The sequence below is a fragment of the Dicentrarchus labrax genome, unplaced genomic scaffold (genome assembly GCF_905237075.1).
Source record: "Dicentrarchus labrax unplaced genomic scaffold, dlabrax2021, whole genome shotgun sequence".
NCBI lineage: Eukaryota > Metazoa > Chordata > Actinopteri > Moronidae > Dicentrarchus > Dicentrarchus labrax.
The window spans coordinates 25,249,109-25,269,865 of record NW_026136702.1 but is presented as its reverse complement, the minus strand read 5'-3'; the positions used below and the strand labels follow the sequence as shown (position 1 = coordinate 25,269,865).

At 39.7% G+C, this 20,757-nt stretch overlaps 1 protein-coding gene across 1 annotated transcript in view; it reads right to left on the bottom strand.

Annotated features, from left to right (window-relative positions):
* Positions 1-293: 293 nt before the first annotated feature.
* slc2a15a (solute carrier family 2 member 15a) overlaps positions 294-20,757 on the bottom strand; it is a 35,109-nt gene continuing 14,645 nt past the window's right edge. Inside the window, exons 4-12 of the mRNA XM_051423907.1 lie at positions 19,677-19,801; positions 17,850-17,995; positions 17,429-17,561; positions 16,880-17,067; positions 11,458-11,568; positions 11,061-11,162; positions 8,558-8,633; positions 4,714-4,841; positions 294-2,260 (exon numbers count right to left, since the gene is read on the bottom strand). Of these exons, the coding sequence (XP_051279867.1) occupies positions 2,006-2,260; positions 4,714-4,841; positions 8,558-8,633; positions 11,061-11,162; positions 11,458-11,568; positions 16,880-17,067; positions 17,429-17,561; positions 17,850-17,995; positions 19,677-19,801 (1,264 nt within the window). The 3' untranslated portion in view covers positions 294-2,005. The remainder of the gene's footprint in view (positions 2,261-4,713; positions 4,842-8,557; positions 8,634-11,060; positions 11,163-11,457; positions 11,569-16,879; positions 17,068-17,428; positions 17,562-17,849; positions 17,996-19,676; positions 19,802-20,757) is intronic.

The following is a 20,757-nucleotide window of genomic DNA, read 5'->3' as shown; positions in this document are numbered from 1 at the left end:
TTCATTACTTCCCAGCTCTGTATATTATACACACAAAATATCCTGTAGAGTAGCTCTTAATGCCTGTATTTATTGCATGACTTTTTTTCTCTGTCATCTGAATATAAATGTAATGTTGTATGGCTGATTGATTTGTTATTTAGGAAGAAAAAATAAATTAAGAAAACAACAAAGCATCAGAGCAATTGAGAAGTGTAACTGAGTTATAAGCTACTACTACTACTACTACTACTACTAATAATAATAATAGATAACTAATTTATTAATTCAATTAATTAAAACACACAACAACACAGTATTACAATATTATTTAATTTATGTAGTCATCTTTCAACAATTCAAAAAGGCTTTTGCTTTTTTCCATATTCATTTCATCAAAAAACATACTTTACTGCACAGCTAATAGTACAGAGTACTCTGTTACAGTCTGTAAAGTCACTGTGTATTAAGAGCTGGTAAAGAGATGTATTACTTACACAATATTAACAAGCAATATAACTTTACAATAAAAAGATGACACAGTCAAAACATGCACAAATATTGGAATTTCACATCATAGATATACAAAAGATTAAAACATTTATTTGTAAAAGGTTAATTTCTGTCACATGCATACTGCACACTCCCACAAGCTGCTGTGTTCATGTCCACAAACTCTGATAACTTAGCTGAGTCTACCTTAGATCTACATCCTGACATGTATTTATTGGTTTGGGTTTAACCATGCTAGCATATGGGACACTTGTACAACTTAAGCACTGCTAGCATTCAGGCAATAGATACAGGTACGTGGTGGCTTGTTGCTAGCGGTGCCCATTATTTTACAAACATGACTAAGTAGTAACATGACATTTTTTATTAAAGTGCCATAACAGACAACCCAACCCCCAACCCCAATAATGATGACCCATTGTTAAGGTGATGAAAAGTTGCTGTGCAACAATAAAGTAATTGCTGAGATCTGGAAACATGGAGACACAAACCAACTGTTTAAAACCGCTTTATCCGGATGTCAAACTGAAAGTGAAAGCACCTTAAATGTTGCTGGTAATCCCTCATTGAGCAGGAATACTGTGTGTGTAAACTACAGTAATTACGTCAAAGATGAAGCAGGAGGCGGGTCATATATTGTGATAGATATTTTGTATTTGTACAAATTTCCAACCTGTCTGATCGTCAGACTGCTTGTATTTCTTGACCTGTCAGACGTGTTCTTATTGATGTTACCATGGGCCCAGATCTCAGCTATAGAGATATAATCCTAAAACCCAGAACTAAGTTAGCATTTTAGCCACTCTGGTTCCATCTCCTCAAAGTCTAACCTATTCTAATCTAATTGACTTGAATGGGTTTTTAGGTGTTTTTAAAAAAAGCGGTTGCTAACAAGTGGCTAAGAAATGGTTGTTTATAGTCATGCTCTTGCAAACTATTCTAACTCAAACATTACAACTTGTAGATTTTATTCACAATTAGAAATTGGAAGTTTAGTAGTTGTGATGAAGTCTTGCGACCGTGGTGTAGTTCGTTTTTTAGACTAATGTTAGCTTTTTACTTCTGGTGATGGCATTTATGCTTTACAAATCTTAAATTTGGTCTTCATTTGCTGAACAAAACATGTAAGTATCATAAACCTTTGTTAACCACAGATCTTATTTTCTCCAATAATCCAAAATCTAATGGAACAATCCCATTGGCTTTATGTCGAGGGAACCAGGATGATGCTAACTACGTCATCCCTGTAGCACTCTATTATCTTGGTGAATACAATGTTATTAGTACTGATCGTAGAAATGGGCAAAACTTTATTTAATGGCTCAAATGGACCAAAACATTAAAATGATAAGTTAAATTACCAGAACTGTACTGTATATTCAGGAATGTTTTGACCCTGAGTGTGATCCATGTGAAAGGTCAAGCTTAACTGAGTCTAGGTGAGGTGGTGTTTGGTTAATGTGTACAAACAGTTGAACGGAAGAGTAAGTCCCAGTGAGAACCTGAAGCCCAGTTAAGGTACAGAAGAAGAGCTGTCGAACTCCAGCGAAGTATGTTCGACACCACCATAGCCGTTCATCTTCTTCAGCTTCAGCTGGTCCACGTGGATCAGGCCCTGGGTTTCTAGGACTGCCTCCTTCTTAGAGAACATCCGGCTTATCTCCATGAAGGTCTTGTTTTTGGTCTCTGGGATCACAATGTAGACATAGACGGCCACGGAAAGACAAATGGCGGCAAACACCAAGTAGCAGTAAGAGCCCGCTGACATCTGATGTTTGGTTATTGCAGATGGACGGAGGATCATTGGAAAGATTGAGAGAAAGATAGAAAAATTATTTTTTTTGTATAAACTGTCAAACCTTTGTTGCAGTTTGGCCCTTGGTGCACATGACAACGCCGTTGTAGGGGCCTGAAAAAGTTATGAAACCGGGTTCCAGAGTGACAGTAAACAGGGGTGTTTACTGTCACTCTGGAACCCGGCTATGCATTTGCTGTGAAAACAGTGACGACATGCCCCCACTTCGCACAACAGTATTACGCTTACAGCCAAATAACCATGTGCCATGCCTAAACTATGTTTCTGAAGAATTTTGAGGAGAGAAATAGTCAATGCAGTAACAGAATCTTGATTCATATTTGATCAGCACTGCCTAGTTTGACGGTTTGACAGACTCACTGAAAATGACTTGTCAATCACAAGGTAGCCACGCCTTGCAGCAAGTATATTCTGCTTTATTGTCAATTTTACTCTAAATGTGACCATCATTTACTAAATGAACATAATGCTGTAAGGAAGAAGACTGAAACTAGAGACTGAGACCATAAACTCATTAGGAAACGGTTAACTGAGCTTATTAATGAAGTGAGAAGACTACTCAGTTCTCCATAAGACTGCATGGTATATGTTTTTAATGCAGCCACTGGAGCTGCCCCCTGCTGGTCTTTACATAGAATGCACTTCGGTTTCACTTGACTGACCCGGAAGCTCAGTCCGTTATATAATGGATTGTACGTAGGCGAATGGTGTTCTTCTGTGATGTTGAATTGCAAGGTTACACCGCTACCTACTGGTGTGTATACTATGTTTGGAATCATTTTTGCAGATTTATGAGGATCGTTTTTACAACGTCTTCATATGAACTTTATTAAAACGCAAAGGAAAAATGTTTCTGTCGAGACTGAGGGTCTGAGAATTGACTAACAATATATTTGTTCTTTAGAACTAACAGACTGAAGACAGTCATGACAAAGTGATCAATGAATTGACAATATAAAGAGGAAAGAGTCATTTTTGATCAAAGCAGAGGGGACTCATAACAGAGACCAAAGCAGAAGGAAAGGGTTTGAGAAGGGTTAAGAATGTAGGTTAAAAGAGACATGATGCAGCACAAGAAAACATTTAACATCCAAGTTGTATTAATGACTGAAAAAAAAGACTTTTCTGAAAGCTCGATAGGTTCAACAATATATATATATATGTATATATATATATATATACATATATATATATATACACATGTATATATATAACCAACTTGTCCAACTTGTAATAGGGAATAACAGCACACATCATGTCACATTACTACATACTGTAGGATACATTTTGGTTCTCTTTTGGAAAACCCCCCAAAATATTTCCCCCACTTATACGCTATTTCTCCTCGACTGTAAAATGAGTCACTCTGCGCTGGCCATCAAAACCCCACACACACAAATTTTGACAGGCTGTTATGTTACAAAGACTATTGCACATTCACACGCATAATGTATGTTGTCAAGTTTCACTTAGGTCTATATTTAAAATCATAACCAGGGCTACACTCAAAACGTATGGGCCTTAAGCCCAGACTAAGAAGACAATTATGACAAACACATCAGTATTAGTAATATTGTAAGGAATATGGTCTAGACCTGCTCTATATGAAAAGTCAATCATAACATAACAAATCCTAACAGAAAAACCTTTTTTAGATTTAGTGCTATATACATAAATTAAATTGAATTGAATTGTATTAGTAACCACAATTTTATCACTGCATCTGTATGCAAAGAGCATGTAAAGAGGAAGCAGGGCATCCGGTGGACTAGTGGTGAAGATGTATGCCATATGGATCATGGCCTGTGTTGTATGCCACACCCTTCTCTCTCTCTCTCTCTCTCTCTCTCTCTCTCTCTCAATAAAAAGGGGAATAGGGAAAACAAACCTGGTGAGCCTTGCAGGACAAAATAAAAAAGGGGAAAGCTCAAATCACAACTCTGATATAATTATTTAGTTCAACTACATTGTGATCAGCATGTCAGAATCTCTTCTTGCAGCCCACTTTCTTGTACAATTTGTGACAGCAAAATCAACAATCCGTGGTGGGACTCTACATGCAACAAGTGTAAGATTGTGTTAATGTCAGCAGGCCAGATCATTTACTACAGCCAACAAATGGGACCTATGAAAGAGATTTTAAACTGGCTGTTTGTAATATCATTCCTTCTTTCAGCTGCAGAGAGAGTCATGCAGGGGTGACTTGTTCTCTAGTTTAAGGGAGCATTACAGGTCCTAAATGCAACAAGCATTTTTCTGAAACAATAGAGGTTGGAATCAAACCGTGCAGGGGCTTAGCAATCCGATTAACGACTTTAAGTTTGTGATTGTTAAAAAGCCTGAGCACCGGTGTATTAACATTTAGGACAGAGACAAGCTAACAGACAGAGCAGCACATCTTTCACCTGTAAGAAGGGGAAGACGAAGCCCACAGTGAAGTTGGACAGCCAGTTGAGTGATCCTCCTACGATGTAGGCTGCTGGGCGGTGGGACTGTTTAAACAGCTCTGCTGTGATCAGGAAGGGTACCCCCGCTGCAACAGGAGCAGAGCAAAACATTACAAATCACACACTTCTGTTGAATGTTGAGTTCACTAGAAGGGGCACATTAGCGGTTTAGTATTGTACACATGACATCTATTGCATGTCTGTCCTGAGATTTCTTCAATTTTTTCCCTGTTAAAGGTGTTTTTGACCCCTCAGGGTATTTTTTGATTTGTGATATTGTGATATAAGTAAAACTGACTTGATTTCCATTAGGTTGGACTTGTGAGAGACAGACTGCAGAGGCTGAGATATTTTGACTTTCAGTACCTCATACAGGTGAAGCTCTAAAACTCTTGATCCTACTTTTGCAACAGTGCAACTTGATAGTGTTTCAATAGGCCCACATCTTTCAAACTCAGCACCTCTCATATATCCCAAACTGAGATAACCCTGATGACATCACTATGACAGCTGCAGGATTATTTCCCTCCAGAAACACATGGTGAGTATAGTGCTAACTAACCTAAACTGGACGTGGCTCCATCTTGCCAGGCTCCAAGCTACAGTATGCGCTTCTGTCCAAACCACAGTGGTTCGGACCAATCAGCATCCTATGAGGAACTACTGGCAGCTACCAGCATGGTTTAATACTAGGTGCGTGTGGCGATGCAACTCCCTGGCTGCAGATTACTCGAAAAATGCAAACACCCCAATCTAGAGCCAGTGTGTAGTTTTTCCACTCTGGACTACTGCAAGCCCCCAGGAAGAGCTCTGGGATTTGAAGCCAATTTGACATAGTGCCCAAAAATACTTTTCCCGATAAGCTTAAGTTGTGAAAGAAGCTTCTGTTTTTGAGCATCAACACCCAACGAGATGACGCGTTTCACTATCAGAATTTGATCCATTCAGTCCGATAACATTTCGAATGTCTAGAAGAGCCGCATGATTAAATCATTTTATCTCCATTAAGTTAGCTGAGGGCTTAACCAGAAGTTAGCAGCTCGTCTTCCGGAAGTCTCTTTTGCTCTTGAACGGAGCCTGCCCCCAATGCTGTATCCAGTTCTTCCTAATACACCCATGGTGCTACTGTATAAACATGGCTCCATGAAAGACAATCCTCTGTGTTGGTGGATAAAAACGTCTCATTCTAAGGTAACAAAAACACAATTCTTATATTCAGGTGATTATACACTAATTAAAACTTACCTATGAATATCATATTCCATTACTAACAATAGATCCTCCTAAATGTTAGACACTGGACCTTTAATTTGTTATGTATGTATACATATGTATGTATATACGACTATAGTAAATATAGATATATTAAACTATAACAACTCCACCACAACAGAGCTGCTGTCTGCTGTCACGTTTCTTTGAGCCTCGAAAGATAGAAGAAGGGTTTAAAGCCATACATTCTGTTTTCACACATCTCTTTATTAAAGGGAAGAGCAGACGAGTCTCCTAACAAGATACATCTGGGCAAACATGCAAGATTTTTGTGTATGGAAAATTGTATTTATGTTCATTAATGGTTTATTGTTCATTCATAAGTTTTCACAGCGATACAGCTTGTGAAAAGGCTAATTAGGGATAAACAGAAGCCGATGGTTGAGTGCCAGGCCGGCATTTGGACGGGAGAGTCATGTATCAAAGAATGCATATAACTAACATTTTATTATTATAGTATATCATTAAAACTGCATTGTTTGTCTCTCTTAGGCCATATAATGTGGGTTTGTCACAACATGCATAATTGCATACAGAGAAATAAATAGGCATATTTATCACTCAGTGTAAGATGCTTTTGAGAACAGAGAATATCACTTAAATTTTTTAAATTTACAGTATTGGATTCTTATGGATATTTACAATTGTAAGTATTATTTATTAATTACTTATGTATTAGCAGATTTGACAGACTATGCACATATGAAAATTAATAGCTTGAGATACAATCATTTTGAATTGTTCTTTGAATTAGAGGCCTCTTACGAATGTCTAAGGTATGACCTGCAGAGGGAGCCATTGAATAACACAAAGCAACCTGAACCTCTGCAGAATAACCAAGCCAGTGATCTTGTCTATCTATAAGTGTAACAGAAAGTGCATGGCCCTTAAAAAGTGAAATCATCCCTTCTCAGTTGCAATCAGATCAGACTGAAATTCAAACATAGATATTTCCTCACTTTCCTCTAGTCATATCTCTTCATGCAGATATTTGTTCTATTTTTTCTTGATTCAGAGATATCTATCTCTGATATTTCTGCCTCCACCACAATACCATGAAGAATTACAGCAATAACTAATAAAAGTTACAGAACCGGTGTCCTGGTTACTTTGGATCATCCAAAAACACACATTGTGGACAGTCTACATTAGTGCTAAAATCATATGGAGATTAATTGATTATCCAGTTGACAGAAAATTAAACTATATTGACACTTGATTAATCATTTAAAGGTCCAGTGTGTAACATTTAGGGGGGTCTATTGTCAGAAACGGCATATAATATTCATAGGTATGTTTTCATTAATGTATAACCACCTGAAAATAAGGTTAGATCACCTTAGAATGTGTTCAGTTGGTTGCAATCTGCTATCATCGCTAGATGCCACTAAATACTACACACTGGTGCTTTAAGGCTGCAGTACCTAACTTTTATAAAAATAACTTTTTGTCATGATTGCTGACGTCTTCTGACAGTAGAACATAAGACAGATAATCTGTGAAACAATCAGGTTCTTCTGGCTCCTCCTAGTGCTCCTGATGACATTTGCAAGAATCCACTGGGCCTGAATGAAAACAACCAATCAGAGCAAAGAAAGATACAAAGACACTTTGGGTTGGAAGTTTGAAGATAGTTGATTGTTGAGTCTCATTCCCAGCATCCCAAAGTGTCTGTATTTGACAACCTGGGAAGAGCGAAGATGAGACTCAGCAATCAGCTATCTTTCTTGGCTAAGATTGGTTTGATTCTTTGAGGCCCATCCACTGAGCCAGAGGAATCTGTTTTTTTTTCAGCAAATATGTCAAAAATTTATTTTTATACACATTACCTACTGTAGCTTTAAGTAATTCTTTTAAGAAAAATTGGCAAAAAGTCATTGGTTCTTGATTCTCAAATGAAGCATATAGTGTTAGTTCAGGCGCTAGTATTAACTGATTAAAACCAGCTGCCTAACACCTAACGTAGATAATTATGAATATTGTCTATTTGTAACCTGCTATCACTGGAAACTGAATATATTTAGGTTTTGGACTGTTAGTTGGACAAAACAATACATTTGAATATGTCAACTGAAGCTATGGGAAATTGTGATGGACATTATTTACTAGTTTTTAGTTATTTTATGATATATATTACAAACAGCCAGTTTATTGAATGAATAGAGAAAAAAATCAACAGATTGTTGGACAATAAAAAATGTTATGATTGTATTTATGTGTTAATGATAAATACAATTCAGTAGCAATATGCACATCTGTGCTCCTCCTGACTAATTCTGTAGGAATCTGTAGGAATGCTGGGACTGTTCATAGCTCCTCTGACACCATGTGATATGACAGACAGTCAGAGCAAAATGATACCCTTTTTAATGCAGTTTCATGGTGTCCTGTTTGCAGTATGGAAGGATATTAACAATACAGTTGGTTCCACTATCAAATCAGTACTGCACAACTTGAGTCAGGTCTTCATCATCACAAGGGGTAAGTAAGAAAATGGAACCCCTTTAACATACAGTGTTGAACAACTTGCCTGGACCGATACAGAAGCCAGCGATGATGCCGACCACGCAGCAGACACTGAGGTAGCGCATGAACAATAAGTGAGCCTGCAGGGAGAAGAAACAGCACAACATTACTGTTTGTCAGTCTGACCACATTGGACACAAGGCCAATAAGATCCACTGTCACATCCTGCTCGCTAAGTTTTGAGAACTATATTGCATCTTCAAATGCAAGTGTTTATATGGCAAGGCTTCTCTGGCTCTCTGTGACATGGTACGACCGTTACAGCCATTGGATTTTCCACAAGGAATACCACTGCAGGGAACTGTAACATATCATACCAGAATAACTATAAAATGACCAAATTTGTCAACATTTATTGTGTTTAAAAGTCAATTGAACATGTTTTAAAGACCCTTTTAGGGATGGGCATTAATTGTGATGTTAATCTATATGTATACAGTACTGCATCTGTCCCCATATCAAATAAACATGAAATAAAAATAGTTATTTTCCCTAATAGAGAACTTGACTCCCTTTCCACCACTGCTTCACACCTCAGCCAGCTGCTACACAGCCCTGCATGTACTGCATTTTCCACAGGGCAAAGCAGGAAAACAGTGCGGTCTGCCAACTGAAAGTGAAACAGACACAACTGTTCATCCCCACACATTCCCCTGTTGGAAAATCTGGGATGTGTTCATTTATCTTTCCTTCTGTTTGTTTTCTCACCTCCCTCACTTCCACTTGTCTCCTCCCAGGAAGTACATTGGAGAAAGTGAGTAAAGCAATGGAGGAAAGTGGATAAACAGCACTACAGGTAAAAGGAAAAATAAGAACTGAAAAGATCCCAAAGCGTCACTGGACTGAAACGTGAAACATTTCTGGAACAGGAGCTAAAATCCTGTAGCTGCTTAAACATGCTGAGCACAATGAAAGTGCACCAAGACACATTGCTATAGAGAGGCTTTAAATATTAATGATTCAGAGCAGGTTTTGTTTTGTCTGGGTATTAATAAGAGTGTATCTGGTAACATCAAGGGAGTTTGGACAACAGCGCTATCAAGTGCACCATAGATCTGAATATGCAATTCAGAGGGGTCAAGTCAAAATGTTACTTAAAAATTTCATTTGGAAATCTGAAAAGTCATGTCATAAGGCAACAAAATGCACCTGTTGACTAAGATTGCAACTGCTGGAAATAACAATTTTCTCAGATTCAGAGTCGTGATGTCTCTTTAAACACGCACACACACATTTCCAGACAATACATTCCCACTTTGGCTGACGAGGACAAGGCCAGGGGCATATACAGACTTTTTTGACCGGGGTAGCACAAGTTGGGCACTGACTGGGGGGCATCAAGTATGTGTTTCTCTTTCCAGTCATTCTGTTTAAGGACCCCAGTATGCAGAAATATTCAAATACACCAGGCGAAAATAACACATTTATACCACACGCAAAAAACTGCATGGTTTGTGCCCAAAACTGCATGGGATTAGCTTAAAGTGGTCATGTCTGCAAAGGGGAAACGGTACCCATAGAACCCATTTTTATTCAGATATCTTCAAAGGTCAAAAGGTCAAGGGATCCCTTGGAAAATGGACCTTCCAGTTTTTCCATTGCCAAAATATTGCTTAACTTGTTTGAGTGTTATTTTGGCCTCCTTACATTCTAGCATGACATGGTTGGTGCTGTAATGATAAGAGCACATTTTGTAGATCTTATCATGTGCAGACAGCAGGGGGCGTTCCTGGTCTATGAGTCAAGTAAGCTGCTGAAGCCGGAAGCTGTAGTACTTGTAACATGAATGAAGCTCACGTCTTTGCTACAGTAAAGTTCTATCTCTTTAAGTAACCAGTGTGTTGTTATTGAAGAACCCACAAACCCCAACAAAACAGGTGCCAATGTATGTGTTGGGTCACCTACTTTCATATACTCCCTCCTTGACTCATTTTCTACATCCCTCCCACCAAACCCCTTTTTCTTTTTTTCTTCTTTTTTTTTCTTCTCTTCTCTCTCTTTTATCCAAATACAGGAACCACTGGGGCTCTCGAAGAGATAAGAGACGGCTCCCCCACACAGCGTCTCAACACCCACTCTGTTCCCTCTGACCATCTCGCCGAACTCCTCCCTCCATCCACCTACCCTACCAGTTTTCCTTCCTTTCTATCAACCCTCACCTGTCCTTCCTATACCCCCTCATCCCTCAACCCTCGACCCTTTCCCCCTTCCATCGACCCTTACCCAGTCATCCCTTCATCCGTTCATCCCCTCCATCCCTCGACCCCCCACAGTATTCCACATTTGTTCATAACATGTAATAAACTTTTCTTATTCCACACAGCTGTTGGCTTGGTCTTTGTTAGTGAAAATATCTTCACTCTAGCTTTAAAATGGAGCTCGCTACAGTCTCTGAAAGAGTGGAGTGGAAGTGGTTGGGATGATGGGGTGGCACTTAGGATTCCCTCAGGACACGCTCCTGGACAATGGTTCAAAAGGCACATTAGCAGATGACAACACACACACACCTGTAAAATTAGGGCAAATGTGATTCCAGCACTGCAGATGCCCATCATGGCAAAACCTCCAATCATGAGAGGCCTCCTGCCCAGCTTCTCTATGGTGAAACACTGCAGGAGGAGACACAGAGCTCATGTCAGTTAAATGAACAACATTACAGATGCAAGAACACAAGTAAGTGAGTTCTAATGTATCTAAAGCAAAACACTTCAGAACTGTATTTCTGAACTTGAGCCAGGCTAGCTGTTTCCCCCTGCTTCCAGTCTTTATGCTACATTCTGACTCCAGCTCTGTGACGCACAGGCATGAGATTGCTATCAACCTTCTTATCTTACTTCAAATCAATCAATTATAAAAGAAAAATCTAATAAAAACCTAACACCAGTTACAAGTTTGTAAGTTTACCCCAATGAGTCCAGCGATGATCTCTATAATCCCTGTTCCTGCTGTGGTATACTGGATCTCTGGTGCTGGGATACCTGCATTCTCAAAAATGTCATTGGTGTAGAACCAGATCTGTGGTGGAAAAATAAAGATCAGTGAGGTGAAATTCATTTTCTAAAGCCTCATCCTCATCACAATTATCCATATACTTATCTTAACTTAGTAGAGGTAACAATGCAGCCCATTTTTCCTTCTTCTTTTGTATTTTGGGATTTGACCGTTTTACTTTGCACATTTCTGACTGGAATCTGGGAACAAAATAATTGCTGTTTAATACTGCGACATAAATGTTATCATGGTAACCATCCACAATTATATGTTTCTGGGAAACCACTATAAGATTTAACCCAAACAATGTCTATCACATCGGTACTTTGACCAGCTTCTGAGGGAATTATTAGCTAAGAGAGAATTGAATTGATCTATCATTTTCACTGAATTGTGTTTGAACTGTTTTCTGTATCCTTTTGATCTGCATTAGAAGCATGTGGAATAATCATAACTGACTGAATTATGACTAATTTAGTTGGAGACTGCAGATGGAACAAATACCTGCCTTCAGGTGGCTGGTGGCTGGAAGGGGGCGGCCACAGACATTTTAAAATCCTAAACAGCTTTAATCTCTGGCCACCAGCCACGGAAGCTGCATGAAAACTCATAATTATTTGTAAACTATTTGGTCTAGGTTTGTATGACAGGGCACATGGCACATTTAATGGAAATAGCATGATGATCACATAATAACAATGATAATAACAATAATAATACTAATGTCAATAACAATAACCCCGATCATATAATATGATATGGATGAATCCCTTTAAAAGTCTTGCTGTGAGTTTTTCAAATGTAAATGTAGCAGCAGTGTCACAAAGTCACAGGTATACTGACGCTATACTGTGCTCATCATTTTCTGTTGGTTAAAATAGCTCTATAAAGATTAGCAAGTGCGGAATTGAGACACGCCTGCATGTTGCACAGCTACACGGTACCTAGCTAGTTACAAGTCACCTGTGAGCAGTTTGGCTGAGAAGCAAAACATTCCTCCTCATAATGTGACGTGCCTTGAGAAGAAAAAAAAAAAACTATGGTGTAAGAATCCAAATGAGGAGGCAGACATTTAGGACTTGCAGGCGGCACAGGTGGTAAAGCATTGCCACAGAGAGACAGCAGACATGTGCTCGCATTCAATTCAATTCAATTTGAGGCTTTAGGGGGAGCAGGACAGGACAGGAGGTGTATTAACTGAAGACAGCAGACGGTGACGTTAGAGGACCAGGTAAGTACACACACATGGTCAGCTATAACTAATACAGACACACACAGTCCTATGGTGTACCAGGAACTGTGCCAAGGCTTGCCAACTGTCACATGCACTTTGGACTAAATATCACCTCAAGCATCTGCCACATCACCACCATTACAATCATTATCATCGTCAGTGTACTCACGAACATCATCAACATAATCACAATTATTGTTTGTCATCATCACCTTCATTATTGTTATCACTATTTGTTACTATTATTATCATCCTCATTATCATTATTACCATCAGGGATGATTGTGAGCATCATCATCATCAAATATCGGGGCAGACGTCCCACCCACCTAGAGCCGGGGTCTGTCCAAGGTTTCTGACTCTTAAAAGGAAGTTTTTCCTTGCCGCTGTCACAAAGTGCTTGCTCATGGTGGGAACTGTTGGGTCTTTTACAAGGAGTACGGTCTAGACCTGCTCTATTTGAAAAGTGTCCAGTGATAACTTTTGTTGAATTGGCACTATACAATTAAAATTGAATTGAATTGAATTGAAATAGAACTACCATCACCTCAATCACTGCCACCTTCATCTTCAACATCAATGCCATCATCATTGTCATTGTTATTGTCATTGTCTTGCACAATAATAATTTTTATCATCACCGTCTCCATCCTTGTTATCACCGCAATCTTCATTATCTCCTCCTCATCATTGTCCTCATGATCATTAAAGCTTATACATGAGGTTTAGAACATTAATATAACAGGAAAAAACCTGAGCAGATAATGACACTCACACTCCCCCTGCCTGTGTTGCTATCACAGCCTCTCTGTGGTTTGTTTCCACAGCCGGTCTGCTCCGTGTGCAGCTGAGGACAGCGACTGAAACTGCTGTTTTTATCATCTACGTCTAAATTAAGGATTTATTTCCATCAAACCAGAGTTGGTGATTGTTGGAACAGTGGGAAGACGAACAAAGACGGTTTTGGTGAGTTTTATCTTGTTTCAGTCAGGACCACTTTTGTCAAAAGAACTTTTATTCCAAAGCAGAATGTTACCTTTGGCGGTATGGTTCTGTTCTGGGACCTCCTTGCCCTTCCACGTGCCTACGTGGAAAATGTTAAGGAAGGGAGAGCACACCTTCCTGCCCTTCAACGTGCATACATGGAAAAGTTTAAGACAAGGAGAGAGGCAGCAGAGACCCCCCAGGGTACAGAACAGAGCAAGCATCAATGGCAATCAGAAATGACATTGATTAATTAGATACAACATAAAAGGAGGAGCTGGGGTGGAGGTGGGTTGCAAAACGGCTTGTAGAGAAAGCAGCAAAAATAGGCAGGCTAAAGCAGCTTAAATAAGGCGCCATGAATGATATTTGCCAATTGGATGCTTGAGGGAATCAGCTGAGCCGTCAGCTGACTATGTATGGTTTCCAATAGGAAGCTTAGGAGGAATCAGCTGAGCCATGAGCTGATGTGTGTTTACGACTAGCTGTGATCAGCTGATATAGCTGGAATTGAGAGCTGAGCTTGACTTCGTGGCCTGCCTGAACTAACGCTGTGCTTAATTTCTGTCCACTTTCAATGAAGGTAGGATGTTATGATGATATGCAAGGTAAGATTACCGTTTTTGTCTATGGAGTCTGGTGGAGAGCCACAGCGATATTATGGTAGTTTCTGGTTAAACTAAAGGTCTATCTATGTAGGGATCCTTTCCAAAATGTTGTCAGACATTTAGAATAACAATCTGAGCCTGTCAGTGGCCGCATTTGTCCCCAAAGATTTTTACTTTGCACTGAGGTGATTGCAGCCCTTTTAAACAATATTTTCTCTTATAACTCTTCAATTAAGAATTTCGACCAAACCAGCGTTAGTGATTGTTGGAAAGACTGCTGAAACACTAACATGGACAGTTTTGGTGAGTTTTATTGTGTTTCTGTCCCATTGTTTCAGTCTGAGATGCTGGTGCTCTAGTGTAACATTTAATGACAAGTGAATTTCATATATATACAACCTTTAAATTATTCAAATTATTATAAATAATACTCCCATCATTCTCATTCTCTCAAGCATAGCTGCTTTCCTCACCATTATCATCATCATCATCGCACTGTAATGCAATAATTTATTTTAACTAAAAAACTTGTTGAAACGGACTGGATAAGAAAATGTAAGTAACACAAGCTAAATTTTGTAAATTGAAAATTTTGGTTTTTTACAGTAAAAATAAAAATGACAAAATTAAGTCAGTGTCATTTAAATCGACTAAAACTACTTGATCAAGAATGTATTTTTTAACTGAATTTAGTGTAATCAGTTTCAACAATTTTTTTTGTTGAATTAACTTATCTGGTTTTACAGTGTGTGACCATCATTGTAATTATCACCAACATCACCTTCATCATCATCATTGATTATATTGATTGATTAATTTTAATTAATTTCATTACACTGTCATATATTACCCTTTTAGTTCTTCCCGTTTTCATCATCACCACCAGCAATATCACCGTACCCTCCTCATCCTCAGTGCTGCTCTCAGTATGTGCATGTTTCAGCATTGCCCCACTTTGTTTAGGTAGAGCTAATTAGCAGCTAAAAATACAGCCTGGAGAAGGGCGTGCTAATGAGTTCAGCTCCAGTGCTTACAGTGTGCACTTTCTGGCCCCGGCGCCCCGGTAATCATTTGAATAATTAATGAATCTCCAGGGCAATATTCAGAGGGAGAATGTGGCTAATCGTATCGGCATGAAAATGATGACATCAGCTTTTGGCTTTATTCACAAGACCACACGAGGCTTATAAAACAATGAGGGGTCATTTAGGCCCATTTTCATCTCAGTGTCTTTGTCTAATAAGCTAGATCAATCAGATGAGGGAGCTGTAGAAACACGGGGAGTGGTTGAGGGGGGAATTAAATGTTTGTGAGGGGGATAAAGTGCAGGTGAAAAGAGCCAGAACTGACTAAAACCATCTGATGCTGTTTCATCAGGAGTTCGTGCCAGTTGGTGCTGCTAGTCGCTGTAGCCTAAAGACTCTCATTTACCAGACACCATTTGGCAGCTAACAGCTGACGGTAAGCAAGAAAAAAGATGGGATATGAAGACATAACTTGTTTGTTGATACCGTTTTAAAGCAAACACCTGCTAAACCTTGGAATGCCCTCCGGACATTACCACTACCTCATACACAAATCTAGGGAGGTACCAGAAGTAAACAAGACTCCATCACTGCGGTGGTGTCTCCCTACAATATGCACATGTTTGAATGCAAGCTATCCTTAGAAGTGCACAGTTTTCTGCTTTTCCCTTTACTTTCTATGTAACATTACTTTTACAAAGATGTCTAGGAAACAGGGAAAAAGTTGTGCATTTATCAGCTGCCCCAACAGTAGTGGCAAACTTCTACTTTACTTCATGAAGAGTGCCTCTGTCTGAGAACATTCCATTTATCTTTACATAGAGGACTAAGATGTTAGGATGCCAGGTGATTAATCAAACAATCTTGAATACCAATGAAGAAACATGAATTTGTATTTATAAATCTTTTACGACTATAGTTGGTCTTTTAAAAAATTAAATGCCACTCTTGATCAATTAACCTTTTGTCGTAACAAATGCCTATCTAATTTGTAAAATTTGAATAATTGCCAGATTTGTCTATACAAGTGAGTATTTTGGACTTAATGTGCTTTAAGGTTGTGCTTACGGGACTCAGCATTGAGGTTGTGAATACCGTACATGCATAACTCTGTAACATTTTATGGAGACTGACGCCATCCGTGATCAATTAACTAGAGGGCAATCTCCCCTCACTTTCCCCGTGTGGTCTACTAACAGTCTCCCATGCTCTGCAGCTCTATGCATGCATTTGCTAATCTTGTGTATTTCATTTATCTTTTGTGCAGATGGTTCAGCCCTGCTGACCTCCTCGGAACTGGTGCGTGATACTCATGCTTGATGTTGGGTATTTAAAGAGTTTAGAGAATTTCCTCCTCCAGGAAGCTGCTTAAACTTTGTTGAAAATTAAAAAAAATTGGACTTACTACTTAAATACTAGTAGTATCTAAAAAGACATGCCTTTTCTTCTACGTATACATTACTCCGTTTTCAAAGAGTGCTTACAGCATCGATGCCAGACAGCTGCATGCCGATGTTGATGACCACCACACTGACCACCTGCCGGCGGACTGTGTCATCCAGCAACAGGTTCCATACAGACAGCGTCTCCACTGACGACAGAGAGCGCTGCTCCTCCTGCATCTCTTCAATCTCAGCCTGGATGTTACACTTGGCTCTGTACCACTTCAGGGCTGAGATACGGGACAGGAAGCAGAACGGTTACAGCCCATCATGAAAAGATACAACAGCACATCTAAAACATAAGTCATTACCACTACAACAGTTGATGAATTTGAGGAGATTTAAACTTAACACTTGGAAAGGCTGACAAGAAAGTAAGCTAACAAAGATGACAGTAGTGTGGGTATAGATTGTTTTTTGTGCTAGTGGTTTGCCCTGCCTAATTGGCATGGGATGTGTATGGCCAAGGACAGGAAGGCTCTGCAGCTGTTGATTAAAACCATAGTGAACATCATTTGTACCCATCTACAGAGCATCAGTGGTATCAGTGAGGTGACCACCAGGATTGCTAATGAGGGTCACAACACTGACCTGTGATGGTGGCGTGGACGTTGTGCTTCTCAATCAGCAGGTACCTGGGGCTCTCTGGGAACCATGGCAATAGCATCAGCTGGATGAAGGTGGGTACCACCACCACTGAGAGAAAGAGGGGCCAGTGCTCCTCCTGTAATAGTAGTACAGTTACACTTACACACATGCTGAGAATGTTACTCTCTTAGGGTCATTGGCTTAAACCTGGGGACACATTTAGCATGAACTGCGGCTTGAATGTTTCTTCAGTCACAATCAACTTGTTAAGAGCAATAGTAGATGGTGTTTAAATGACAAAAAAATTGACATAGAATCTACAAATTGCAACAACAACAAAAAACTTTGACCTTAAACTTTATTCATGAGCTTATTTTGCTGCAACCAAACAAACTGGGTGTTGATAGAAAGCAGTGTTGACTACCTTTCCCAGAAGCTCGTGTAGGCCAAGGATTTGGGCGGCGAAGACTCCGGTGCCAATAAAGATACTAGGCACAAGACCCAGGAAGCCTCGCAGGTTCTTGGGTGCAATCTCACCCAGATACATTGGTACTACACTTAGAGAGATACCTGCAGTGAAAAAAGCAAAGGGGAAGATCCATGTAATGATGCACTGATTTACTTTGACAAAATGTCCTACTTAATTCAATAATAGTTTAAAGCAATATGGAGTATCTGAACAAACAGAGCCAATAGGTTCATGTTCATCATCAACATCAACATCAGTCACTACTATTAGTGTAGTTGTTGCTACTGTTGTTACTGTGCACCTTTGTCTCTGTCCTTCTGTCTTTACCTCTGTTCTCTCTCTCTCTCTCTCTCTCTCTCTCTCTCTCTCTCTCTCTCTCTCTCACCCCAACTGGTCAAGGCAGACGGCCACCCACCTAGAGCCGGGGTCTGTCCGAGGTTTCTGCCTCTTAAAAGCAAGTTTTTCCTTGCTGCCATCACCAAGTGCTTGCTCATGGTGGTACTGTTGGGTCTCTGTATATAATGTTATAAGGAGTTCGGTCTAGACCTGCTCTATTTTGAAAAGTGTCCTGAGATAACTTCTGTTTTGATTTGGCGCTAGACAAATAAAACTGAACTGAATTGAATTGAATAGGATGAGTGCCTCACTCATTGTGCAATCCCTGTTATACTGAGGTTTCATGCAATATCTTAAGTGCTGCAATAAAAGGTCAATGCTGCTGCTTAGTTGATCATCAGAAGATTAATTGCCAGTAGTTTTCAATCAATTAATGATTACTGTCATCTATGGTTTCATCTTCTTAAAAGGGAGGACTTGCTCCTTGTTAATGAATTACTTTTGGACTGTTTTGGAGCCATTTGAAGATATGATACTTTGTAATTTTGTCCAATGACTGCAACTTGTCTGCAAATTTGACCAATCATGCAATCCGCTAAGCCATACATCACAATTCAACCTAAACCGAAACCTAACCTAACCTAAAATCATTGATTCTGACACCATGATCATCAATGTGCTGCTATAACAGCCTCAACTCTTCTGGTTTCAGCCTTTTCCTGCAGATGTTGAACCTGGCTCTAGGGATTTGCTCCCATTCAGACCCCAGAGCATTAGTGAGGTCCAGCACTGATGTTGGGGTCTGGCTCTCAGTCAGAGTTCCAGTTCATCTCAAAGGTGTTGGTTGGGGTTGAGGTCAGGACTCTGCAGAAAGTCAAGTTCTTCCACAGCAAACTGGGAAAAGCATTTATTTTTGGAGTAGGGATGGGACAATATATTATTGTGATAAAAAATATGGTGAATTTCCTATATTGTGATAATCGTGAATTGGGATGATCGTGAATATCCTCACATAATTCGACAGTCCATTATTGATTTCCTGCTTTATTTTGAACTATATTTTTAAAAAATGTATATGTGTTTCTTAACAAAATGTGTGATAAGTGATTTTAGAGCCATTTTAAGTATATTTTTATGATTATTGTGATAATATTGTAAATCGCAATTATTTTGGCCAAGATAATAGTGACATGTAATTTTCATATAGTCCTATGCCTAGTATGGAGGTGGCTTTGTGCATGATTGGATTGTCATGTTTAAACAGGAAAGAATGTTCCCTATGAATGGACAGTGGTGTCCACATACATTTGGCCTATATAGTTTACATGCCTAATTGTATACAGCAGTAAATGGGAGCAGCTTAGCCTGCAGTGGATGCAGAAGTGTGTGTGTGTGTGTGTGTGTGTGTGTGTGTGTGTGTGTGTGTGTGTGTGTGCCTGTGTGTACCTGAGTGAATCCCTGTGATGAAGCGGCCAATGATGACCATCTCAGGTGAATTACAAATCCTGCTGAAGCCCATGAGTGACCCGGCAACAAACACCAGCACCGTTGTGTTTACCACTGTGCCTTTCCTGAGAGCACACACACACACACACACACACACACACACACACACACACACACACACACACACACAGACAAGCAGCAGACATTATGAATATACATAAAAGCATATGACCCAGAAGTTTATGAAACAGTAAGGACAGCAGCAACCCCTCCCCAGATATACACTGTCATTATGATAGACGTGTGTCTGTATAAGTCCCGATTAACCATAAAATGCTAACACAGCTCACAAGGTTGGTCATAAACTGTGATTAGCCATAAAATACTGCTGTTGTAAATGGGATTATAAATCGCCTGCTTTTCATTTGTATTTAAATGTCAACTGAAGTTCTATGAAATGGTGGAGATGGATGGAGCTTTCATCCGATTTGCACTGAATATAAAAGAACTTTCCTAGCACTAGTACACTTCTGAAGGGCAGAGGGGACGAAGAGATGCTGGTGCACTCTGAAGGACGACAGGGCACCAGGGAAGGGGGGGGGGTTTCTCAGCAGCTCTGAATACAGAGGACAGAGGCATGATTGATAGAAGGCCCTGATCTAGTGCCTTCTGTGCCAGTGTGCGTGCCAGTATATGTGTGTTTCTTAGTGTCTCTTAGTGCCTTATTTCCTAATCGTGGGCTATGCCATTTATTTTACTATTCTACATGAAACAAAAAATACATATTTTTATCATTGCAATTTTGAAGAATTTTGAAGAGAGTATTGTATGTTTCTTGGTGTGACTGCGGTGTGTGTTCAGGTGTTCATGTTGGTGGCAGCACCAGATGCTGCTGAGTGTCTCTCAGGTTCACACTGCCAACTGGCCACTATCCACTCTCATGGTCGGACGGTCTAGGGGGGCTATTGGGTAAGGTGTCAGGACAGAACAGAGCCAACTTCCAAATACAGCTCTGAGGGCGACATTCGTGGAGTTTGGGGACAAATCCAACTTTTACTCTCCAGAGACTGACAGATACTTA